General features: G+C 38.5%; 3 protein-coding genes and 2 non-coding genes across 5 annotated transcripts; 1 reads left to right on the forward strand and 4 right to left on the reverse strand.

The window, feature by feature from the left end:
- Positions 1 to 72: 72 nt before the first annotated feature.
- On the reverse strand, positions 73 to 5953 carry LOC131312550 (uncharacterized). The gene is made up of 3 exons (XM_058340397.1): positions 5819 to 5953; positions 3077 to 3283; positions 73 to 349 (listed from the first exon to the last, which is right to left on the reverse strand). Exons 1-3 carry the CDS (start codon positions 5840 to 5842, stop codon positions 305 to 307), a joined length of 276 nt encoding a protein of 91 aa, XP_058196380.1. The 5' UTR covers positions 5843 to 5953; the 3' UTR covers positions 73 to 304.
- Positions 5954 to 7750: 1797 nt separating this feature from the next.
- Positions 7751 to 8477, forward strand: LOC131312552 (splicing factor 3B subunit 6-like protein). The gene has a single exon (XM_058340399.1). It carries the CDS (start codon positions 7901 to 7903, stop codon positions 8273 to 8275), a length of 375 nt encoding a protein of 124 aa, XP_058196382.1. The 5' UTR covers positions 7751 to 7900; the 3' UTR covers positions 8276 to 8477.
- A 3180-nt stretch (positions 8478 to 11657) lies between these two features.
- Positions 11658 to 15041, reverse strand: LOC131312553 (flavonoid 3',5'-hydroxylase 1-like). The gene is made up of 2 exons (XM_058340400.1): positions 14050 to 15041; positions 11658 to 12859 (listed from the first exon to the last, which is right to left on the reverse strand). The coding sequence occupies exons 1-2, from the start codon at positions 14782 to 14784 to the stop codon at positions 12227 to 12229; spliced, it is 1368 nt and encodes a 455-aa protein (XP_058196383.1). The 5' UTR covers positions 14785 to 15041; the 3' UTR covers positions 11658 to 12226.
- LOC131315410 (small nucleolar RNA snoR100) lies at positions 13441 to 13547 on the reverse strand. The gene has a single exon (XR_009196742.1). It is a non-coding gene; the product is annotated as a small nucleolar RNA snoR100 (small nucleolar RNA).
- On the reverse strand, positions 13766 to 13874 carry LOC131315399 (small nucleolar RNA snoR100). Its single transcript, XR_009196732.1, has one exon. It is a non-coding gene; the product is annotated as a small nucleolar RNA snoR100 (small nucleolar RNA).
- Positions 15042 to 26687: the final 11646 nt, after the last annotated feature.

A 26687-nucleotide genomic window follows, 5' to 3' on the forward strand; every position in this document is an offset into this window, starting at 1 on the left:
ATCCTGTGTGTAAAAACTATATGCAATAATAATAGGAATTATGTAATAAATTCCTTTAGTTTAATTAGTAGATTTGATAAGAACAAAATAGTCATATTCCTTAGATTTCCCATATATATTCAAGAAGTGTAAGTTTCAGAATCCTATAAGAACAGGATACGTATGGCTCACTGAGCATTACTAAGCCTCTCTTCGTGTCTACTCTTCCACATGTTGTTACACGTATAGGCGCAGAACATAATGCAATAACCAGCACTTTATATCGTTTTTATCCTCAGAATTTGCAGATTTATCGTCAGGTAAATCAAGGCCAAATGCAACAAAAGTAGTTCAGACCCTTCTTTTTCCTCTGCACAAAAAATATAAGTTTGAAGAGATTAGATTGAAGAATGTAGCTGTAAATGTCATTTTATAGTATCCCAACCAAATTGAGCAATTATATGTTGGCTTACTGTTAGTATGTTACCAAGAAGCTCCTTTCTTGGGCTGGGGAACTCATTTTTCGAGGTACTTGGATGCTTTTTGTGAAATTTAAAGGAAACTTCTGGGATTGTCTTAGTCATTTCACTAACTCTATGGCATTTATGAAACCTATCTTACATTTTTTAAAACAAAACTCTAAACAGTTTAAGGGGGACATGTATCTCATATTTTTACTGTTTCTCATGCTCTGAACTCTGGTTTTCCAATGAAAGGTATTGATCCAAGAGGCTTATTTTATTGTAGAAAGTGTAGGCATTGGTATGTAAATTGATCTAAAAGTTTCTAATAGTTCCTATAATTACTTTTAAGGTTCTTAATAGACCCTAGGGTTAATTTTACTTAGCACCCTTGCACTTTGATTCAAATTCCGCTTTTGCTCTTTAACTTCAAATGTTGTCACTCAAAACCTTGCACTTCACGTCAAGTTCCTCTCTCCACAAGTTAGTATTTCGTCCAAGCCACTAACGGCACAACTATACCTTGCCCCATTTAATATTTGCTCCAATTCCTAATTGGGGCCTTAAAGTCTTAAAATTATGTTATATAGAACCTCTAAATTATCAAATTTTTGTCAAAAAAGACATAAACCAACGTTGTCTCTATTTTATCAATGCTCGAACCACATTGGAACCCAAAGCAAATCAACATAGCTAATGCTCTCTCTCTCTCTCTCTCTCTCTCTCTCTCTCTCTCTCTTCCCAATTGGCGGACCTTCTCACCACCACCATCACTGACTCTCCTCCATCCCCATCCCCACCCCCACCATCACCCACTCTTTTCGTTTTCCCCTACCCTCTTCTCTCCTTATCCATGAAGCATTTCTCTTCATATCATCATTAAACACCTTCCACAGCTGTCGCAACATCGGCACCATTGCGACCTATAGTGTGTTCCCACCACTGCCTCAACACCAACTTGACCATCATAACCCTAACCCACCACCACGTCACTGCTCAGTGGTGGCTCCAAGAATTTTTGTCTCTGATAATTATTAAAAGATTGTAGTTCACCGAGTGTAGTAAAAAGTATGAATACAAAAGAGTGCTAATATATTGAATTAATGTTATAGAAACATCATATAGATAGAGTAGTTATAGTTTGATATCATTGCCCGCTCTTACCACTAATTTTGTAGTATACATCTCTTTCAATGTTCTGAATCTAAATTGGTTATACAAGAGTAGAGTTGAAGCTAAGTTGGTGTTTGGAGTAATGAAGTCGTTTAAAAAATCAATTTCATCAAGTTTAAGTGAAAAGGGCTTGACGTCCCTTGACTTCCTCGATTTTAGGAGGTATAGGGGTGTCGCTAATTTTGTGGTAAAATCCTTTGAGAGAAGCCACTTTGTGCATATATTATTAAAAGTTAGGTTTGTCTCCGGTCCTCCCTCCCCATACCCCCATCTGTTGGGGATTACATGGGTACTTCTTCTTCTCCTTTTTTTCTGGGGACTTTTATTGCACGTAAAAATTGCATGCCATTAGGGTATTCGTTACTTTTGCTGCAATACTAAAATAGGGTGCAAAGAACCGAAAGCCCTTCTTTTAAGTTCCTCCCAGCTACATGGCGATGGCGTACATACCCTGCACAGCATTCTTCGGAAACCATCAAATCTTGGACCTGAGGAAAATTGGCCATTAAATTTTGTGTGACCGTAGGATCTCACAGTGTCGGAATGAGTTGACGACTTTTTCCCATTTGTGGGTGGACACTTGAACACCATATGGTACACATGGAGCTGCCATAACCCAAGTCCTAGCCAAGCCACACTATCGTCCCCCCTCTCCCTCGGTCCTTGTTGAATCATTCCTCTAACTCTCCATTGCCCCACCACCATCAACCTCTCCCCTCGACCACCAAAATCACATACTCTACAGCCCAACACAGATTTAGAACCAGCCCACCTTCACTCACCCCAACCCTCCAATTTCCCCCCATAATAGAGAAGAATAATTTAGGAAATCAACTAACAAAACTGAACTTTGAGGGCTCAATTAGGAACTAGAGGAAACGCTATTAGGGGCAGAGTGTTCGTTCGCTGTAACTTGACCTGAAGTGCAGGGTTTTGACTGAGACTATTTTGAGTGAAGGGGTGAAAGTGGTATTTGAGTCAAAGTGTAAGGAAGGATACAAAGTCAAATTTACGCTTACTCTTATATCACATACACCTAGTATTTCTTGTCCACTATATTTCTGGACCACGTTTCGTGCTTCCGTTCCCCAACCGTTTCCTGTTTTCATATGCAATATTGGCGACCGTGTTATCCTTGGGCCTTATTAAAGGCATATATTCATTCTTCCTTTGATCCACATGCATTAAAATCGACCAAGGGGATGAGGATCAAAAGGTTTTCACATCTTATATTGGCGACCGTGTTATGCTTAGACCTTATTAAGGGCATATTCATTCTTCCTTTGATCCACATGCATAAAAATCGTCCAAGGGGATGTGGATCAAAAGAAGACCTGAATATAGAATTTAACCAATTTCGGATATCATCTTCACATGTATAAGTCAGTCAAATGCAGAATAGTGATTGGAAAGTGTGAAATGATGAACAATAAAAACAAAGACACTAGAAAATAGAGTATTACCATAACAGAATCATCCTGCTGATAGTGTTGATGTGGCTGCTTTTTAACCATAAGCTCCTGTTCATTTCCCAGACTATGACGATTGACGTCATTCTTTTGCTGCTTCTTGTTAGCACGAGCTCGAGAAAACACCACCGAGTAGTCAGTAGCCCCTGGAGTCTTGCGATCCCACCCTCCGAATTCAGGAACAGAATTCCAACCAGGTTTCTGGAAACACAAAATATCAAAGAGTTTGTGAATATCATGTTCTGAAGCTCCTAATCCTTGAATGCAAAATATATGCACAATCATGTCACACTACTGCAACAATAAAGGCGAGTTTTTGTCTTTGAGTACACCCTAGGAATATCTGTATGCAGAGATAGGCTTGTTGCGTAAGCAAGCCAAACTTGTGTTGTAATTAATTCCCTCGACTTGCATACTAGGGCTTGGATTGGTCGATATCCCCTTGGTTAATGCACATCGACCAATACAGCTCAAGTATTTCCATGGTAAAAATTATCGAAGCTGATAATAACAAACGACAGACTACAGAGCAACTATGTGTAGAATTATTAAGATGAAAGGGTGATATCTTGAACAGGAACCCTGCATAGAGAAAAACAGTTTTGCACAGGTAAGAGCCTCTGAAAAATGATTATACAAAACGATAACTAAGTAATGGAAAGTTTAGGACACGATTTCTGCACAATTACTCATCAATGTATTCATGTGATACTGGGAACTGGATCAAAATGCAGAGTGCAGTAGTTTAATTTACTTGAGAATGTGAAATTTTTGCGGCCTTTTAGACCCGGTCATGCATAAACATAGCATAAGCACCGCTGGTGCAGGATTAGTATGATTGAAATGGCTCGGTCTTCTGGAGATAGTCTTCCATTTGAAAGAATAATTGAGTTGTTGTATGATAAGAGGTTAGTTTTCACGACTTGAATGTCCTGGTGTTGACTCAGGGGCGGCCTATGGTGAAAGCTGGAGGTGCCATGCTGCCATGGCACACCCAGCTTCTGACTTAGTCCGGTTATTTTGTACTACTATATCAATGTATGGCTTCTTCAATTTAACATCTTGGCGGGGCGGCGCCCCCAACAAAAGCAACTTGTTTTAAGCATTCTGTTGAGGTGGCATAGGCTTTCACCCCACATGCTAGAAAATGTTCTTAAGAGTTCATTCTCCAAACAAAGCTTGCCATTTTAGTTGGCAACAAAGAACATAATGCCAGTGAAAAGAAGCGGAAAGTCTATGAGTACATATGTTCACGTACATACGTCTTTTGGACCCGTTTCGGGTCCCAAAGAAAATGATCGGAGCTGCTCATTTTATTTAAAATACTTTGCTAACGGTCCTTTCAAAAAATAAGCTCAATCCAGTATTGATAAGAACGTTTTTTAAACTTCCAACTTTGCTTTAGAATTCAAGCTTGAATTCTGGGATAAAGTTGGACGTTTCGTACACACCATAATTGATACCGGATTGAGCTTATTTTTTGTAGGGTTCATAAACAAAATATTTTAAACAAAATGAGTGGCTCCGATCATTTTTTGGGGACCCGAGACGGGCTTAAAAGGGGTATGTACTTGCTGGTACAGATTTGAAATCTGTACCAGTAGCACCTCTCGAAAAGAAGTGGCACATCTAGATTTTGTCTCTGTGTTAGAAGTTTTGGCATACCTATATATATTGTTACTTGGATTTAAAATTTGTGCTTGCACTAAGATACGTACTTCCTACTATAGAGAGAGAGAGAGAGAGAGAGAGAGAGGCGTTTGTGTTTGTGCCGCCCTAAGAGAGTTGAGAGAAGGAGGAGCTTCTGCTAGTTGAGGGAGGGGAAGGTTTCGAGAGAGTGGGCAAGGCGTGCGTGGAGGTGATACTAACTTAGTAACTTGTTCTCCTAAGATCCAAATCCTAGTTCCGCTATTGTAGTATACATTTACTTGCCCAAATGCCAAGGTTACAAGTCTTCCATTGGAAAAAAAAATTTGAAAAAAATCCGCACAAATGACTGAATTTGCCGACGAATAAATGCAGAAAAAAATTATTGGTATACGGAACTCTGAATGGATGATCGTATTATTTTTTTTCTCCAAAGAAATAAAGGTGAACGAGACATATTGGATGAGGGAACTACAATTATTGGATAATAATCATGCAGACAATAGTGAAACTGAACAAAAACAAAGGAAAGACATTGAGGAAATTACTTGTCAAATGTCTACATAAGACCATATCATGTCAACCATGTCATATCAAAATAGTACCTGGGGATATATATAACAAAAAGAAAAAATGGAAATTTTTGAGTTTTTTTTTCTGAATAGTCCACCAAAAAGGTTATTTTCATTGAATCGTTTGCTGCACGCAAACCCCATCCGATGATGTTCAGATGATAACTAACGACGAGGACATTGAAAATGTTCGTCGGTCTATTTGATTGAACACCGAGTTTACGACAAAAGAAAATTTGATCAAGATAATGAATATTCAATCATAGAAGGTGAAGAAATTTTAGAGTCAGAGACAAATATTGTCAATCATTTCTTCGGATGATGTTTGGATGATAACTAACGATGAGGACATTGAAAATGTTCGCCGGTTCATTGGATTGAATACCGAGTTTTTTGACAAATTTTTTTTTTTTTGATTAAGATAACGAATATTGAATCATATATAGAAGGTGAAGAAATTTCAGAATCAGAGAAAAATATTGTAAATCACTTCATCTTTGAAAATGCATCAACTTACCTCCTTGTGCTTTCCCATTGTCATTCAGAGGAAAAGACAGGAGAAAAGAGGGGAAATCGTTTGAGAAAAAAGAGAGAGGACAATCTTCTAATGGGGTGTGACTCTATTTTGGGACAACCTAAACATGCAAAAAGACAAATTTGAGGTAAAATTTTTGAGGTTGCTTTCTGACCATTCAGAACCTCAAAACAAACATTTTTTCGGTTAATAACTATCGGTAGAAGATTAGAGAGAGAGGGAGGCAAAGAAATGGTGGGTTCAAAAAAATTCACATAAAAAAGAAAAAAAAAATGATGCTAGATTTTAGTCCAAATTTCTATGGTGTGTTTCGGTCTTTGATTTGTAGGTGAAAAGATAGGAAACGAAATCGAAGTTATTGATGATGCAAGGTTAACAGCCAAAGGGTTGGTTCAGTGGGCATGTACTTGGAGGTTCTTCGCTCAATGCTTAGGTTCGAGTTTCTATAGCGGCCTGGTGGAGCTAAACATGCTTGTAGCAAGCAATGAGATTTTAGCTTCGACATCAACATAAATGTAGAAGTTTGATTTCCAAATTAACATGCACTCAATGATTTCCAGACTAACATTAAATATAAAATTTTCATTAAAAGTGCGTTTAATTGTGAGTGGAAGTTTGAAAGTTTTTTTTTTTTTTCAATTTAAGTTAGAAATAAAACGAGAGGACTTATGAATTTAGTTGATGTGATTTTCCGTGTGATTTTTTATTTAAAACAAGAAGAAGCATACCACATTTCACGTACTTAATATATACTCTCTTTGTTCCGATTTATTTGTTCATTTTCGATCTTTGCACTATTTTTCAATTGCTTATATCTTTCAATCTATAATGTTTTTCTTGATTTTGAAAATTTTGTATAATAAAATTCATTGAGAAGTGAGAATTGTCAAACAAGATCTGTTGGAGATTCATGGAAATTCATATTGAAAGATATATTCAATTGAGAATTGACACAATTATCAAAAAATAGACAAACAAATAAAAAATTCTCCAAAAAAAAATCATCGGGCCCATCGGCCATCCTCTAGGCTGGCCCAAGCAACTAGGTCCATAGCAGTTATCCAACCCGGCCCAACAAATCCCCACTTACCCGAACCCAATAAATCTCCCTCCACACCGACTCACACTCCCCATCAAATCAAAAACCCCCAAATCAGCCAAACAAAACCCTAATGATAAAAAAAAAACCAAAAAAACCCTAGTCTCAATTCTGCATCAAATTCACCCAAATCCAAACTACTCCCAACAATGATGACAATCTCGGCTAGTTTACTTAACGAGTTGAACTTGATATTTAAAATCTCGGCTCAATACTTATTCATATAGATTTGGCTCATTTAAAGAAACTCGTTCAGGGATCGGGTCTTTTACAACCAAGCTCGAGATCAATTTTAAGTTCATTTAGTAAACGAGCCGAGACTTGAGATCGAACACTACGAAGCTTGCCTCGGTATACACACCCCTATCTAAAAGGAGCTGTGCTACGTGCATAGCAAGCTGTGCACAGCAGCTGTGCACAGATCCCGTTTTCTCCCATCTCGGGCGCACAAAGATGATTGGAGCCGCTCATTTTGTTCAAAATATATTGTTTAAGGTCTCTATAAAAAATGAGCTTCGTTCGATATCGTTAGAGGCGTTAACAAAACACCCAAAATCACTTCAGAATTTAGGCCTAAATTCTGAAGTGATTTTGGGTGTTTTGTTAACGCCTCTAACGATATCAAATAAAGCTCATTTTTTACAGAGATCTTAAACAACATATTTTGAACAAAATGAGCGGCTCCGATCATCTTTTGGCAACCCGAAGCAGGAGAAAACGGGATCTGTGCACAGCTGCTGTGCATAGCATGCTGTGCACGTAGCTTTTCTGATCTAAAAGCATAGCAAATAATCCAACTCGACCCGACCCAACAATTCCCCACTTACCCGAACCCATTAAAATCTCCCACCACCGACTCATCCTCCCGTCAAATCAAAAAACCCCCCAAATCAACCAAAACCCTAATTTGTACTCTTTCTTCTCTGTCAAATTCACCCAAATCCAAACCTCTCCCAAATCCAACAATGGCGACGATCAGCCTCCGCAAGGCCAACGCGCGCCTCCCTCCGGAGGTGAACCGCGTCCTGTACGTCCGCAACCTCCCCTTCAACATCTCGAGCGAGGAGATGTACGACATCTTCGGCAAGTACGGGGCCATCCGCCAGATCCGCATCGGCAACGGCAAGGACACCCGGGGCACCGCCTTCGTGGTCTACGAGGACATCTACGACGCCAAGACCGCCGTCGACCACCTCTCTGGCTTCAACGTCGCCAACCGCTACCTCATCGTGCTCTACTACCAGCACGCCAAGATGAGCAAGAAGTTTGACCAGAAGAAGAAGGAGGAGGAGATCGTCAAGTTGCAGGAGAAGTACGGAGTCTCATCTAAAGATAAGTGAACGAAACTAGGGTTTTGTTTTGTTTGTATTAATAGCCCCTGGATTCTACGATTAGCTAAAAGGAAGAAAGACAGAAACAGTTTGTCAGTCATGATTTCGATAACCTTGGAATTGGCTGTGTGGAAGGATTATAGTGGTTTCAGTGATTTGTTGATTTGCGTCTATACACATGGCTTGAAGGGGTGAATTAGTATTTTGTTTCCATACTTGCATTTATTTCTGCCTAGCTTTGCTTGATTCCATCGATATATAAAAAGTCATGCTCTGTGATGCATTGAGGGTTTGCAGGAGAAGTACGGCGTCTCCACTAAAGATAACTAGGGTTTTATTTATTTGTATTAGCTTAAAGGAAGAGAGACCGGAACAGTTTGTCAGTCATGATTTCGATTACCTTGGAATTGGCTGTGTTGGATGATTATCGTGGTTTAAGTGAGGTGTACTGATTTGCAGCTATCTGCAAGAATTAGATGTCTATATGAATCTACTGGCATGCTTTTATGTATCTCTGCGTAGATTGCTATGGTTCTGTAAATGTACAAAGTGAAAACAATCTTGCACTGTGATGCATTTAGGTCCTTTTTAAGGGTTTGTTCTTTGGAGATTAGCTATGTAGCACGGGCATGGCACCAACGCCCTGACACGCAAATTTTCAGAAAATGGGGGCACGACACGTTGGGGGACACTTTATATATATATATATATATATATATATATATATATATATGTCAAAAAATTAAAAAAAAAATTCAAATAAGATAAAAGTTTTAATTTTATAACCAGATAGCTAATCTGATCAGAGAGAGCAAGAAAGAGAACACGTTCAAAACAAAGAGAGTGTCCGTTAAGTGTTCCCCTTGATCTATTGTAAAAGTCCTTATAATTGCATTTTTACCTCTGAAGTGTCCCTAAAATGTCCTAAAAGTGTCGGAAGGGTGTCGGGACCCAAATATTGGGAAAAAAAAAGGACATTCCGGGAGAAGTGTCGGACACGTGTCCGGAAAGTGTTGGTGTCCGACACCGGTACATGAGCTCCGACGAAGTGTCCGTGCTAGATAGGAGATTAGTAAGTTGCAGAAGAAATATGGCATATCCGCCAAAAATAAGTAGTACGTATTGAACACTTGGAATTGAATAGGGAAGTTTTCAGGTCATAACAAGGTTTCGTCCCGATATAATCCCCGTGATCACGGGCCGTGATCAATCTCAAAATTCTATCTCCTAGACGTAAGTAAGAAGACACTGATTTCTTGCCTCTGGCATTCATCCAGGTAGAAGAGATGGAAGGAAACTGAGTCCTGACCTCCTACCTTTGACTCATAGTTGGCCCTTGTGAACTTATGAACTCATGGGCCGATTTTTCTCTTTCTTCCCTACATTCACAACTCTTTCATCAATCTTGAGTTCTTTCTTCTTCTACAACATGGAGTAGCGAACCATGTTGTCCCGTTTATTTATTTTATATGTAGGATCACTTCCTTTCAGAGGGCGATGAACAGATTTTGAAACCTTCAAAGTTGATGTTCTTATCTTTCACTCACATCCACAAGATAAACTTTTTTTTTTCCTCGGCACGCCCACAAAATAAACTTGAACATATTCATGGCATGTGGGATAGTAGAGTTCACAAGAAATTATTTGTTAATTTCTTAAAACATCAAGAGCATTGTTTAAAGGGTGGCTCTAATGCCACGACTCATTCTTTTAATGCCACGACCACTTCTTTGGGTCTGACCAGTTTGCCCCCATTTACTGCATTCGGCTTTTCTCCTGTTGGCTTACAGTCAAACTCCACACAAACCCACAAACCCACTTCTTATCCCTGGACGGCCTGGACTGGACCCTCTGCGCTTATTAATTTCCTTATTCAATCGATTCAAAATTTTCAATCATCCTCCAGCACTTCTTCGATCGATTCGCACCTGCTTTTGTGGCCATTCCTGGATCCAGTCGTCCAGATTCAAACTCTACTTCCCGTAGGCAATCATATGTCATCAAGAACTTTTTCCAGTGGTGGAGGACGTCTTAGATCACCGTCACTGGTCTTGGGAATAGAATAAATTGCAGTGTGAGAAGAGGGAAAAATGAGAAAACTTGGTTCTGTTAAGCAATTACCCCCTTCATTCTTCCCTCTATGTACTTTCTGGTTTTTTTAGGAAGAGGTTCTGACTTTCTTACTAAAGTAACGGAAGAGGTATTCTAGATTTCTTCATTGATGTCTGTTGTTTGAGGAAGATGTCTTGATTTTCTTTTTAAATAAAAGGAAGAAGTATTCTAGCTGCATTCGTACAAGGAGTTTGATCTTTGGGAGAGAGAGAGAGAGAGAGAGAGAGAGAGAGAGAGAGAGAGAGAAGTGGATTTGATGGGAAAAAGTGTTCTAGGTAGAAAGCAAACAGGGTATGATGGTCAATGCAGAGTAAATTTCGTGGCACTAGAAGAAAGTATCGGGGCACTATAATTTCCCTTGTTTAATTGATTTAATCCGATACTGAAGTTAGGTTTTAGTGGTGTTTTGTTGGATTCTATACTAGTATGATTTGTTATAAACCAGTTACAAAATTATGTTTTGTCCATTTGATTATAAACTTCTGTTTAGAAAAAGAAGAAATAATTCTCTAAATGCCAATAGAAAAGATTGTCATGATTATCTTCAACAATAAAAGAGTTTTGCCACAAATTTGTTGCACAAAGACATTGGAGAATTAAGAAATGTACATATTTAAAATACGTATTACCTTCATGAGAGAGGTCAATCTTCCAGAAAACCTGTGGTTTATCGACTTCGTTTGAAAAATGCATTACCTTCGCACTCTCTATGCTTTTTAACCGGACGTTGACATCTACATCCTGAGCTTGAGTTCTGAGGAGATGCATAGATGTTGGAAGAATGCCAAGAAATCCTCCGCTGATGGGGTGGTTTGCCATTTTTCCACTTGATTACGGCCATTACGGGTCTTTTCGAGGCATTCCTTAGCTATACAAGGTCTGTCCGCATCCTTGTGATGTGGATGAAGAGACGACACTTGTTGTCCTTACGGACCAGCTGTGGCAAAATAGCCATCTTGTTCTTAAGTGTCACCCAAGCTCGGATGGCAGCCCTCGACAATTATCGCCTGAGGCGGTGGCTCCGGGCCTCCGGTCCATAAGAGCGCTGCTGTGCCATTCCAAATGACGCATGAGCAGTACGCTGCGGTGGTTCAGGGTTAGGCGGCAATTACACAACACCAAGAACAATTCAGCACTCGCTTTGACACGTTTGAAACTCGATACTGTCAAGCCTTGTATGGATATGCTGTTGATCAAGCCCTCCTTACCAGCCCGATGGCATCGCCAACGAGTCTGATAGCCCGTTAGGGTCGAATTTGAAACTTTAGACAAGCATATCTTACAACTCAAGCATATATTTGTTTATAAAATAGACAAACAACTTTCACTACTCCATATGGAATTGAAATGAGTAAAGATAAAGCAACAATATTCTTGCAACTTTACTTTTAACTTTCTTTCACTTCACACACCGAGTGACAATGAGCCACACTTATTGCACACAACACTCCAAACTAGAAAATTAATAGCTGGCATATGGTGATGACGTGAGTTTGAGTTTTGAGTGAGAATCATCTGAGTCATATTGTTGGAGATAGACTTGATTGGATATATTGGGTGGTCTCGGTCTCTGTCATTCATGTCATATTGGGCATGAAATCGATCCAAAAGATACCGAATATTTTGGCGCCATACTTCTGGATATTCCATTGGACTTTTTATGTGATCGGTATATTGTTACGTAATTCATCTTCACGCTGCTGCACATCCTGCCGCTGGTTATCTTCATCATCTTTCTTAAGTACTACTCCGTACGATCATATATTTGTAGCGACAGAAGGGTTCTCTAAAATTGAAGACACAATAAGTAAAGCAAAGGAGTACAGGAAATCCCAATGCCCTATGAACCTAAGCATCATAAGCATTTGGATGCAGCCGCGGGGTAACCATAGCCGCGAGAGGCACGGCCTTCTGCAAAGCGATCCCAAAGGTCTCATCCATGTTTAGCTCAACCATCCCATCAGGCAATTTCCAGTCAAATGAGTGAACCAATGTCCCCAAAATGTACTCAACCATCACAACTCCCATCCTAGCTCCAGCACATATCCTTCTTCCTGCCCCGAACGGAATCAACTCGAAATCATTTCCCCGTGGATCCATTTTCGCAGGTTTGCCGCTCAAAAACCTTTCCGGGTTGAACTCCAGTGGGTTTTCCCATATGTCCGAATCTCTCCCAATCGCCCATATATTCACGATTAGTCTCGTGTCCTTTGGTATGTAGTAGCCATCAACTTCGCATGCTTCGGATGCCATCCGTGGGAGGTTTAGAGGGGTGGAAGGGTGCTTTCGGAAGGTTTCTTTGCATAGGGCTTGTAAATAAGGCAATTTTGGAATATCAGACGCTTGTAATCTTCTGTTTCTTCCGATGACTTGATCCATCTCTTCTTGTGCTCGTTTTAGGATGTCTGAATTCAATAACATTTCAGATAGTGCCCATTCGATTACGCTGGAAGATGTATCAGTCCCGGCCGTAAACAGATCCTGGCAAGAGAAAACAACAATCATGTTGTTAGAAAAATTGTTTGTGCTATATATGCAGATGCCTATGTGGTGCCGAGGGTAGGGCCAACCTTGACATTTCGGAGGCCTAAGGCATATTCCGAAAAAATGATCCCAATTTTCTCTTTTGGGCTTATATGTTGGGTACTAGATTTTTATTTTGAGCTTCTATGTTAGGTACTAAAAATAGTTGGATGTCTCAATTTTTACACTGTTTTAGGAGGCCTAAGACGTCCACCTCTCGAGTCTTGGCCCAGGGCCGACTTTGGCCGTGGGCAATACTCCCTTACGGATGCGTGGACAGCAATACTATTCAGTCTTTGTAACCAAGAAAAGAGTTGTTTATGCTAGCTAGCTTACCTGGAACATGTGAAAGACATTAAGGCAAAGAAATATTACAACAACAATTACCGAACCCATCTAGTCCCCAATCACTGGGGGTATGGGTGGGGGAAGATTAAAGACAGACCTAACCTTTGACAATATATGCACAAAATGGTTGCTTTTAGAATATCACTAGAAGAGTGACCCATATACCTCCAAGAATCGAGGAGCTAAAAGGACGTTTTGCTGTGGAACCATGTCCTCAAATTAAAGCCAAAGGCATCAGAGAGGACATGTCTAAAGACCCAAATCAATATTTGTGCACATTACTATACTTTTTTCATTCATAGTCCAGAGCATTGAAAAGCACAATAAGGAAAAGAAATATTACCAGGACAACAACAATAGTAAAATCCATCTAGTCCTCAATCACTGGGGGTATGGGTGGGGGAGAATTGGAAAACCTAACCTTTGGCAATATATGCACAAAGTGATTGTTTTCAGAATAACACTGAAGCAGTGGTCCCAGATACCTCCAAGAACCGATGAGCTAAAGGGACGTTTTGCTGTGGAATCAATATCATGCCCCCAAATCACATCCAAAAGTCATCAGAGAGAGCAAGCCTAAAGACCCAAATTAATTTTTGTGCACATTATCATGCTTTCTTTATTCATAGTTCAGAGCATCGAAAAACACAAAGGAAAATCAATTATTTCTCTCTAGCTTTGGTTTTGCGAAGATACGAAATTAGTGCGAGATATTATTCGCAAATAGGCAATTTCAAAAGCAGAAAAAATTTAAGAATATAGAAACTATTTGGCTTATGAATGAGAAACCCAAGATATACCAAAAGGAGTGCTTTGATGTTGGTCATGCTAAGCCCGGGGCCTTGAGGATTTTCTGTGTTAGCCATAAGAACATCAAGAAAATCTGGGTTCCCTTCACGCTCATGAGCCAACTCCGTGTGCTCCGTTACCATCTTCCTTATTAAAGCATCCCACTTGTTAATCGCACGCTTCATTTTTCGCTCGATCCCTTGTAAGTCCATCCAAGCTATTGCCGGTATAAAATCGCCCACGTTGAATTGTCCGGCCAAGGTCATGTGCTCCACCACCATGTCCTTGAACTCATTCGACTCCACACCCTTTTCGCCAAACACTCGACGCCCGAGTATGACTTGGCCTATAATGTTAGCCATGGCAAAAGTCAACATCTCTGGTATCACCACCGCCTCACCTTTCTGGCTCGATTCACACATGGCTCGAACCATGTGCCCCGTCTCTATAGCTCGGATACCGGCTGAATCCTCAAGCGCTTTTGCACCAAGCATGTGTAGGTTGCATAACTTACGTAACGACATCCATCTCGGGCCGTAGTCAGCAAAAACCATATCTTGGCGATTGTAGGCCATGTAGGTTGAACCGGCATTTGGTGGTCGGTTCGAGAAATTCATGTCTAGGGTTTTAAGGAAGGCTCGAGCTGAATTGGGAGTCGAGGCTACCACCATGTCACAAGTGCCCATTTTCAGGTAGACGATGGGTCCATATTTTTTGGCCATTTGGGCTAGGGAAACATGAGGCATGGTTCCAACAAGGGGTAGGGCGCCGACAACCGGCCACCCTTTCGGACCGGGCGGGAGTTAACGGGCCAGTTTGAGGAGGAGGAGGAGGAGGAGGGAACCAAGGAAGAGCCTAGTGAGAAGAAAGACTAGAGTTGCTGCAGCAATCTCCCTAAAGAGTGTGTCTATAGCCATTTCGTGTGATGCCTTAAGTGAGGTACTTGCAACTTGAATATATAGAGCTAGCCTATGAAAATATTGTTCGGAAGAATTGAGGGATTTAATTATAGTCCTTTTTTCTTTTCATACTTGATACTGTATATACACCAACAAGTGCATGTCCGTGTCTCAAGACATGAGAGCTAGCCTATGAAAATATTGTTCGGAAGAATTGAGGGATTTAATTATAGTCCTTTTTTCTTTTCATACTTCATACTGTATATACACTAACAAGTGCATGTCCATGTCTCAAGGCACGACTCGAACGATCAACACACGCAAATAAATTCTGGACTTGCGATTTTATTTTTTCTTTAAATCTAGATCATCCCACAAATCATGGACTGAAAACTTTCAATGAATCTTCACAATTTCCGTAATAAAGTTTCTCACTACAGTATTGAAAATTCAAATGAGATTTGAAGCGTTTTGATATTGGTATTCAATTGAGTGAGCCAATAAACCAATGTTGATGTTCCGATAAGGAAAATATACTGTCAAAGAGAATCCAATTTGGATGGAATGATTAGATTACTTATCATACTTTACAAATTAATCAAAGAATCTTTTAAAAAAAAAAAATTAAAGGATATGTTACATTTCCTTGTGAAAATCTTAATTTCTATAAAACAGGTGTATACTTGGTAATACTCAAAATTTAAAAACTAAATGGTAATCTATATATCATGTCTTCCATTGGAATAGAAAATGTTTATCAGCTGTATTATATAGATTTGAAAGTTTAAACTATTTTTTTAGCTCAGTTGGAATCACCCACCATCTTTCTTATTGGAGGCTCCCCATGGGAGGCGCGTGGTTTGTTGGGGTTCAGGGCTATGGATAGCATTAGCCTATGGACCCCCTGGGTCGACTAACTAACTCTCCACTAATGTATATAATATTGGCAAAAAAAATTTCTTTTGAATGTTCAACCCATAGAAAAGTTTTTGAACACTTATCAATAATTTTCAACGAAAGGTATAGATTGGACTTTTAGGGGGTGTTCTGGATGCGTAGTAAAAAGAACTTTCAGAAAATGAAGGTTTTTCAAGCTCAAATATAATGAAAATGAAAAATAATTTTTCAATTTTTTTACACCGTTTAAAAGATCTCGATGAGATCCATCAAACAAGATTCATATTGGTAAGAAAATTATTTGCGTAAACACATGATTTTTGAGCTTGAAAAATCTTCTTTTTCAAAAAAGAACTTTAAAAAAGAAAATGGAACACCCTCTTAGTTATAATTTGGATAACAAATGTATGGTTTTTGATTGATTGTGTTCCTTTTCAAAGTAGACGCCCCTAACTTACTATCGGGGAAAACAAGAGTACAATTCCCTCTCTCTCAAACCTATCTCTCTCTCTCTCTCTCCCTCAACCGTAGCCATCACAACTCCTCTTCTCTCTTCCCCTTCCCTCATGGGTTCCATATCCGTGTGCGGCAGCGGGTGGGGAAGGCTATGTTACTATTCCGACTCCCTTTCTTTGTTTTTTCCTTTTTCTTTCTGTCTCTCTAGATCAATGACTTGTCGTTTGATTTGTGAGAGTTTTGTCTCTCGTTTACGAGAGTTAGTTTTGTCTTTGGACGAATTTGTCTATAGATCGGGTTCTCTCAATCGAGTTTGTTTCACAACGATATCTATACTTTAGCATTCTATCCCTACACGATGTATTTGGCGGGACAACTTTTTGGTGGCTTGACAGATCTGTAATTTTTGGGAGTTTATTTGTGCGTTCATCCTTGGTTAGAGTGCATCTCATCGTCTGGGTATTTAGTTGTCTTTTGTCCTTACCTTTGCATTTTTTTTTTCGTTTGAGACTCTTAATTATATGTTAGATAGTTTAAAAGTGTCACTGTTGCGTCAGATCATGTCTAAATTAGGATGAAAGTCATCAATTGTCGTATGATTTACGATTATTTTGGTTTTGTCCAAGTTATTTATAATGATCTCTATTTATAAGTGCCGCTGAACAAATATCAATATAATCTTGTCACTTTTGAAAAAAAAACCCCTCTGTTTGCCTTAACCATGGCCGATGGGCGATCAGAAAAATTCAAACTATGTACTACTGGTATTGTTGCAAACGTATCTCATGAATTGCTCTGACTAATTTTTAAAATTTTGTGTTACCATTATAATATATAAATCTAAAAAATTTCACTGTTTGTTATGGGAATGGAGAAAGCAATAAAATTTCATTTCATTGCCAAAAAGAAAGAGATTTATTATCCGGGAATAAAAAAAGAGAGTCGAAAACTTAGAATAGGAAAGGTTAGGGAAGATGAATAAAGCAATAATTAGATAAATATATGCAATTTTCTAGCATATGACTCTTTTCAGTCATAGGATTTATGTGATAAAATCTAGACCATTGGTTATGTATAAAATTCAAAAATCGCTGCTCCTTATTATATAGATTTTAATATATATAATCGCATGATTCTCTGTTTATCTTTGCGTAATCTTGTCTTCTGTAGGTTATTGGTAGTAAAAATACGTATTTTTTTCTCGGGAAAGTCTTCAATACACACCCCTTTAAGGTGTGTACCATATGCACCTATTGTGTGGTTCATATTGTACCACCTCATAAAAAATTACTTATAGGACCGGTCATTCATAACATTTTATTTCGCATCGTAACTTTTATACTAAAAATTTGTAACTTTTCATCAATATGATTCGTAACTTTTTAGCAATAAATTCATAACATTTTAGTGTGTTTCAAAGAGGGTGCATATGATACACACCCAAATAAAGGGTGTGTATTGTAGCACTTCCCTTTTTTCTCTAAAGGAAAGTTTGTCAATAGCAAAAGATATATCAGGGCTCACAAGTGATAAGGATATTCTTTATCAAGAAAAAGATCTGGCCGGGTTTCAATTTTTAGGACTCATTTGGCTTTAAAAGTGGCACAATAATTTTTTTTGTCTATATTCAAAAAAAAATTACATTTGTTAATTTTGCGTCAAACTTTTATGACTTGTTGAAAAATTGGCTTATTGATTTATTTTTGTTTTTATTCAAAAAAATTATGAGTTTCGATAAAAAATATTTACTTTCTTGATTCCGCTAGTCGAGACGAATAAATAAGTCACAAAAATTTGACGCAAAACAAACAAATGCAAAAAAAATTTAAATAAGCACAAAAAAAATAAGTCACTCAACTTTTTAATCCAAATCCACTCATTAACTGATGACTCTTGATGTTCTTAATTATCCTTTGAATAATGCTACCCCATACACAAAACAGTTGGGCATTGACCCCATTTGATAACAGTGATAGATGAATGTGATTCGTAAGAAAATGAGATTAAGATTGAGATTGATAATGAAAAGAGATTGTTAATGAGAATGGATTGATAATGAATATGTCTGTTTATGATGAGATTAGATGATGAGATTATTAATATTATATTTGTTCGATATGAGATTAGATGATGAAATTTGATTGATAAAAGAAATTGATAATGAAAAGGGATTGATAATAAGAAGGAGTTGAAATTGAATTACGAATATCAAGTTCCACGAAATATTACTAATACCCCCTATAGAGCTCACTGCTCATCCCAACGGAATAATAATCCGGTTATCAAACATGGCTTCGAAAAGCCCTTGAGATTAGTAGTCCAATCTTAAGACATAGTCCGGTTATCCAACGGGGCCTGAGCTCCCTCGTCAAATTCTGTTCCAAACTTGTCTTCTTCCACGATCATTTTATTATTAAAATAAAGAGTAAGACTACGCCGACCGACACCCATTGGTGTAGAACACTCTACGTTCTCCTCGCTCTAGAAAGTGTCAGAGTTTTCTTCTGTTTGGAGGACTGCGTGGTTCTCTTTGGTCCACGTTGTGGGTTTGGTTGTCGTGTGTTTTGATGTGTAGTGGTGGTTGATTGGCTTCGTGTTTCCTTTCAGGTGTATTTTCAGTAGGGCTGCAAACGAGTCCAGCCGAGCCGAGCCGAGTTTTAGAGTGTTCGAGCTCGGCTCGGCAAAAATTTAGTTGGCTCGAGCTCGTGACGAGCTGCAGGACTCGAGCTCGAGCTCGGCTCGATAGGTATTTACGGAGCTCGAGCTCGGCTCGTTCGGCTCGTTTATGAAACAAATATATATATATAAATATATATATAAATAAATATAAATATGTAAAAATATATATATATAAATATATATATAAATATATTATATAATCGAGCTCGCGAGCCAATTCGAGCCGAGTTTCGACTAGCTCGAGCTCGGCTCGTTTATGAAACGAGCCCAAGACTCGAACTCGAGCTCGGCTCGTTTTTGTCTTAAACCGAGCCGAGCCGAGCCGTTATCGAGCCGAGCTCCGAGCCGCTCGCGGATCGTTTGCCGCCCTAATTTTCAGTTTTCTTTATTCTCTCTTTTTGTTGCTTTTCGTCGATCTGAGTGGTAAGGCATCTTTTCCTTTTTTATCTTTGTCTTCTGGTCCATTTGTTGAGGTTTGTTGGTTTTTTGAGGTAAGAGTGGCCATGTCAGGGACTGGGGGGAGAGCAGCGTGCGGTCCCGGCTGAGGGGGCCCCGTTCCGGTTTTGCTCCGATAATCGAAAATGTTCACTTCGTAGAGCTCATCAAGCTGAAATGGTATGCAAAAAATTAGTTTGATCGGATATCATTAAATGTCTGATCGGAACACATATAACTTGCCAATAAAGGGTTCTAGTGGATTTGATCCAGTGTTCAGATCCATTCTTTTCAAGACAAAAAGGTTTAGATAAGGTACTTAATGATATCCGATCGAACTGATTTTTAACGTAATTGTTCAACTTGAAAAGCTCTACGAAGTGAATGTTTCCGATCATTGAAGCGAGACCGGAACACGGCCCCCTTAGCTGAGACAACAGGCTACTAAAGGAACAACAGCTCCCCCAGCTCCTCATGTCAGATGTAGTGGATAGTGGGGGAGGAGAATTTTTTCAGTGCCGGGTGAATACCACTTGGTATCCGCTGGGCACATCCGTGGAGTATGACAATAGGAATAATTAAATCTAATTTAGAGTTAACCTCATTTTAATACTAAGATAAGAGACTAATTAGGAGTAGGAATAATTAAATTGTGAAAGGATGTGTACAATAATATATTGAAAGGATGTGGAGTATGCATGCATATGGATTTTTCTAGAGGGTTTGGCTTTAATAGTTTAATAATAATAATAATATAGATAGATAGATCGATAGATAGTACTACTAGACAGAGAGTAATCAATTCTTAGGGCTCGTTTAGCTTTAAAAGTGGAACACTAATCTTTTTATTTGTCTTTATTCAACAAAAATTGTATTTGTTGATTTTGCGTCAAACTTTTGTGACTTGTTGATTCGTCTTGGCGAGAGGAATTAGAAAAGTAAAAAAATTTTGATCGAAAAAGAAAAAAAAAACAGACTTATTGACTTAATTTTGTCTTTATTAAAAAAATTAAATGTTCCAATTTTTAATCCGTTTGAATCGGTACAAAGATCTTATTTTTCTGATCATTTTATCCTAAAGAATTATAATTAATTTTTAGCTCCAGAGCTCTCGTTGAAAAGCCTTAAGAGAACCATAAAACCAAATGAAAAAATTAAGTATTCCAATTTTCAATTCGTTTGAACCAGTACAAATGTAGAATCCATATTTCAAACATATATATTCTATTGGCAGAATAAATGGGAGAATGGTAAGTAGAATCCATATGATTGATTAATTGATTTTCCTAAACTATGAAATATTGACAAGTTAATTGCCTAGAATCAATCTATACTACATACAAATGTAGTTATACTCTAAAGTCTCCAAACCCCAATCTTAAATTCTTACAATTTTAATTTTTTTTTGTTTTTAAAATTTAGAAAGGGGGAAAGAAAATTGGGGAGAGAGATGTGGGGTAGGGAACTGGAATTGAGAGAGAGACATGGAGAAGGGGTGTGAACATGGAGAAATTTTTTTTGTTCTTAGGGCATCGCCACGTGGTGTCCCAAACTCATTATCCACCGCACATGTCTTTCAGTGCATAGAACGGGAACAATGCTATGTGCATTGAACGGGCCCGCAAAAAAATTTAAACTTTTTTTATCAGTTAACATTGTGCCCGTTCGATGCATGGGACAAAAAAAACACATTGACATTCGGTACACTGGGCTTGAAAAAAAACACCACCATATTTTTTTTTTGTCCCGTGCATCAAATAGGCACAAAAGCTTATATATACCATATGAATGAATATATGGATCTATCAAAGAAAATAATATTTTCGTTAATGACTCAAAATTTCTTTTATCGTTCCTCTATGATTCCTATTAACTCCAAATTTCTCTTTTATCGGTTGGTAGTCCTTTTCATTTACACCCCTCATTAAATTTTTTTTTCATAGGATATATATTTATTTATTTTTGTCAAAATGAGAAAAGCTTCTAGGAAGAAATACATAAGATAATACCAAAAGATAACATTCGTCCTTAATCATAGGAGTACTAGAAAGGGTGGTGAAAAGCCTGAGGGGACTCGATCTTCATATACATCCAATCTTATTGAAAACCCAGTGAAGTTTTCGCAGGATTGGAACAATGCAATTAATTGACTTTGGGTGCTCCACTCCTCTTGCGATTCTTTTTCTTGAAAACTTTAGTTAACGTCGTTGGTGCTGTACAGTGATGTGCGCAGCACCGTACTGCGCACCTTCGAGCCTTCAGATCGTGCATCCGACGGCTTGGATCTCATCTCGGCAATGAACGGCTCTCGATCCTTGATTTCTGAGATGAGATCTGAACCGTCGGATGCATGATCCGACAGCTCAGAGGTGCGCAGCACAGCACAGCACCATCCCCCAATTCCTCATGATCCAAGTTATCCTTCTTCTTTTTTTGGAACAGATTTCTATATAACAGGACCAAGCCAAAAAACCTCAAGGGGGGGAATCTTTACAAGAGAAACACCTCACTAACACTAGGACAAACCCTAGCTGTAGAAGGAAAGAAAACATAAGGACTAAACAGAACATAGAGAACAAAACTAGGCTGTACAAGTAGGTCAACATTAAACCCCACTCTAGAATCAAAAAAATGTTAATTAGTAGCAGATCTATGTACTAACATGCCTCCAGGAGTGAGTTCATACTAGGCTTAACCAGTTAACCTCCTCCAGAATCTAATTAATGCACCAGTACTGAAGCAGAGTCATGGCCAACCTGTTATTAAATCACCCATAAGGGCACTAAGGAAGAGCAAAATCACTCTTAGCTTTAACAACCTCCTCCTAGGTAACAGAAGTATTTAGGAGCATTCCAAAAATAAATGTGAATGGGCCGGACTTTGGCCAGTACCATGACAAAGGACACAAAAATTGTCATTTACTAGACCCCAGGCTCTTAACCTGTCCTTACTCCTTAGTAGCCAACCTGCCAAGGAGGACCAACCATTGAATTAATGAATGTCCATTTTGGAATATGCCATCTATGTCACACCATATTAAACCAAACCACCTCGATCAGGACCTTTGGATCTATATAAGGGCCTGCCACCGCACGTTCACTCGAGCAGTGAGAGAGGGATATTAGAATAAACTTCCGATCTTCACGTACGTCTCCAACCAAAAATCTTCCCAAGGGTCTAGAGTTCAAAATTACAGTACGTGGAGATGTATCAATACGCATCTAAGAAAACAGTAATCACTGTTGAAGCTTCAAACTCTATCCTCAACCTACATTCAATGGGAAAACTTGACCACGGAATAATTTTGGGATGATATCTCTTTTGTATCTGTTTTAGAAGATAATGTATAAACATTAAACATTTTGGGTTCATTGCTAGTATATATAAGTTATATACCATCTTCTCTTTGCAATAACAATCTACAATTAACAACCAACGAGTATGTTTTTCGTGCTGAGCATGTTAGTAATCACCTAGTTTATCACTCCCCCGTCCCAAATTGTTGGTCATGTTTCACTTTTTATGTCACTCAAACAATTGTCTATATGTCAATATCTATAATGATTCTTATGATTTTGAAAACTTTGTTTAATAAAAGTAATTGAGATCTATCAAATTAGATTCATATATTATATATAAAAAAATATTATAAAGTAAAAGATATAATCAATTTTTTGAAAGGCCCTAAATAGTAAATAGGACCAACAATACTGGATCCGGCTTCTCTGCATTCAACTGCAGAGAAGTATGCGCGGTTCAATTTGAACTGTTCATATTGACAATAAATGGTTCAGATTTGTAGAATCTTTTACCGGTAAAGAACTCTTATTACCGGTAAAATATTAAAAACAAATGATCTGAACTATTAAAAATACTATTCGACGATCGCACCTTTGCAGTCCAAGTCTGAACCACGGACGAGCCAAATTCACAATAATTTGGAACGGAAAGGGTACAATGTTTATAATCAAGTACGTGGCATTGTCCTGTCAATTGGTGAAATGCAGGTGGAAAAATAATTAACATTTAAAAGGGGTGTCTTGTGTAGGATACTAAAAGATATGATACGACATAGGAGTGGCTACTAGAAAGGGACAATTGTAGCACCGACAGTGAGAATATCTAAGACTAACTTTTCACTTGACACCAACACTTGTAGTATGCTTGCATAGCCGAGGACTTGGTCCATAGCTAAGAGATACTCGGGGCTTTGCAGTACTACTACACCTCCCACTCCCTCAGCACGGGTCGATCTGCCACCGTAGCTCCGTCTCCAGTGTAGTTTGGGTTGTGTTCGGTTCAATCGCTCAAAAAATATGTACGTGACCCGCTCTATATTAGTTCAGAAGAATTGAAGGATTTCATTATATATAGTCATTTTTCTTTTCATACTTCATACTGTATACACTAATTTCAATATATAATCACGTGATTCTTGTCAGTAGAAACTTTTATTACCGGTAAAAGATTAAAAACAAATCTGAATCATTGAAAACACTATCCGACGATTGCGATCACTTGAACCGCTGACAAGCCAAATTCACAATAATTTAGGAGGGATTCTGAGTACATTTATAATCAAGGGCCATTGTCCTGTCAACTGGTGAAATATCTAGCACAAGCATGCAGTTGGAAAATTAATGGATTAACATTTATTGATGCATGGGTGTACCGTGTAGGATACTAGTGCTAGGATATGATACCGTCGTACCGACATAGGAGTGGCTAATACTCCTATGTAGTGTTGTCAGCCAACCAACTGTGGGAAGACTAACTTTTCACTTGACACCAACACTTGCATGTATATGCTTGCATTGCCCAGGACTTGGTCCATAAGCTCAGAGATACTCGGGCTTTGGGTTGTGCTCGGTCAAATCGATCAAGAAACGTGTACGCGACCCGTTCTACATCAGTTCAGAAGAATTGAAGGATTTCATTATAGTTCCTTTTTCTTTTCATACTTCATACACTGTATACACTAATTTCAATATATAATGGCGTGATTCTCGTCTACCTTTGTATAATCTTGTCTCCTATACTATATATTATTGGTCGTAAAATAATGCAAAAATGGGACACGTGCTTTTTCTCTAAAGGAAAGTTTGTTAAGAGCGAGAGATATATTTCTGGTCCCACAAGTGATAAGGATTCTGTCGACTATCAAGAAAAAAACGGGGTTTTAATCCCCACCGCCTTATAAGTTGGATTAGGTTTCTTGTATATACTAAAAGAAGAAGAAGAAGATAATGATTAAAAAAAAAGGGGAATAGATTTTTCGTACACTACTTTTTTTATATTCACATTCTCTTTTTTGTCTTTTAGAAAAATAAATACATGCACTTTTAACACTAAAAAGAAAAAGAAAAAAAAGAAGTGTGAATATCAATTCTCAAACAGAGGAGGCGGAGTTTCAAATTATGTTCTAAAATAAAAATAAAAAAACTTCCCTTTCAACAATTATAGTATGTAAAGTTCTAGAATGAAAGCTTACTTTCCATCTACAAGTAACGACAATATTGTTTGGGTCCACCCCATTAGATGTATGTGCGTCATGGGCCATGGCACAGGGGGATTTCTAAAACTCCCCACGGCACATTACAACCGTCCAAACGTGTTTTCAACGGTCCGAATCTAAAAATAAACTCTCCGCTGGAAAAGTTAAACCATTTGCACGAATAATTTATTTTAAATTCAAATCGTTGAAACACTATTGAATGGCTATGATTTGAACTGCAGCCCTGCACTACAGGTTTCGGGTTTCCGAGTTCCAGCCGTACTCTATGTTCTGAGGTGTGGTGGCATTCACATTGGATTGAGAGCTGTGAAGTGTGTGAGACTGTGTGTGAGGGTGGGAGAGAACTGTACTGAGAGAGCAGAGTATAAATAATTTGTCTCTCGGAAATTCTTGTGTGTCTGTTTGGTTTGAAATCCTGGATGGCGCACAACACATTTGGTTTGCAATTGGGCGAGAAAGGAACGAACAACGTGCTGAACTGTGCTAAGTGTGCTTTTATGGCATCTCGATCTGAGTTTATGATATAAGCCAATATTTTCTGATCCTAGTTTATAGTAGGGCAAAGAGTCCTATATATACCCACTATTACGATAATATGGATTCGACATAAGACATTGGATGGATTCGGTTACAATTTACAAATGCGAGGAAGGTTAGAATTTTACGAAGCCATGCTATTTGCAGTCTTTCTCACATAAGTATAGGTTCAGAATAGACACTTCAGATATAATCTTTCAAGTTGAGACGCATTCACTGATTCAAGGAAGCAAGTTTGCGGACAAATAAACTAGATTGTTCTGCGGCTTGGCTACTCGGGTTTTCATGGAATGAGGACGTTACGATCTTGTAGATAGCCGTTACTAGCTAGATTTTAGTATCACAAGGCCGATGCAATCCAAGCGGACTCAAGTATCCTCCATCTGGAAGAAGAGGCACAAAAGAGAGGATCCAGAAACCCTGTAGTAATAGCGCAAAGCATATTTTACTCCAGAAATGTTACAACAAATAGTTCATCAAATGAAAAAAGGTGAAATGTACATAGTTAAGCTAGCTAGTCAAGCCTATAAATGAAAGTCGAAAATAAGACTCCAAACACTCTTCAAATTAATCTACCCGCGGTAACGACTCCATGTGTGCAATCGCTCTCCGCCACTGGCTCCAAAGGATATGCTTAAAGCAGCTTCCCAACAAGAACACGGATTTGCATTGCGAGGTTTAGCAGCATTCGAACAGCCAGCCATACTGCATTGACAAACACTAGCTTAGTGCATATTCCTCCAACCGAAAACATAACCGAACGCGAATTACAAAAGATCTATGATGCTTATGAACCTGAAAAGAAAGAGCATTTGACGAAACCGGGATATATATAACTTCAATGCAGCAGCAACAACAACAACAACATAACATAACTCATCTAGTCTCCAATTATTGGAGGCATGGGCAGGGAATGATTGGAGACAGACCCACCCTTTGGTAATATATGCACAAAGTGGCTGCTTTCAGAATACTACTAAAACAGTGGCCCCCCTAAACCTCCAAGAACCGAGGAGCAATGATGTTTTGTTATAAAACCATGCCCCCAAATCAAAACCAAATAGTATCAGAGAGGGCAGGCCTAGAGACCCAATCATGAAACAATACTTTCTTTAAAAAAAAAAAAAAAACACTTTCTTTAATGATGAAATTGATCTGCTTACAGATTGAAACAACACCTTCACAGCTTCAAATTGCAACGACACTTGACTAATGGGTAATTCGTTTGCTA

Source organism: Rhododendron vialii, chromosome 13a (assembly GCF_030253575.1).
Source record: "Rhododendron vialii isolate Sample 1 chromosome 13a, ASM3025357v1".
Lineage (NCBI taxonomy): Eukaryota > Viridiplantae > Streptophyta > Magnoliopsida > Ericales > Ericaceae > Rhododendron > Rhododendron vialii.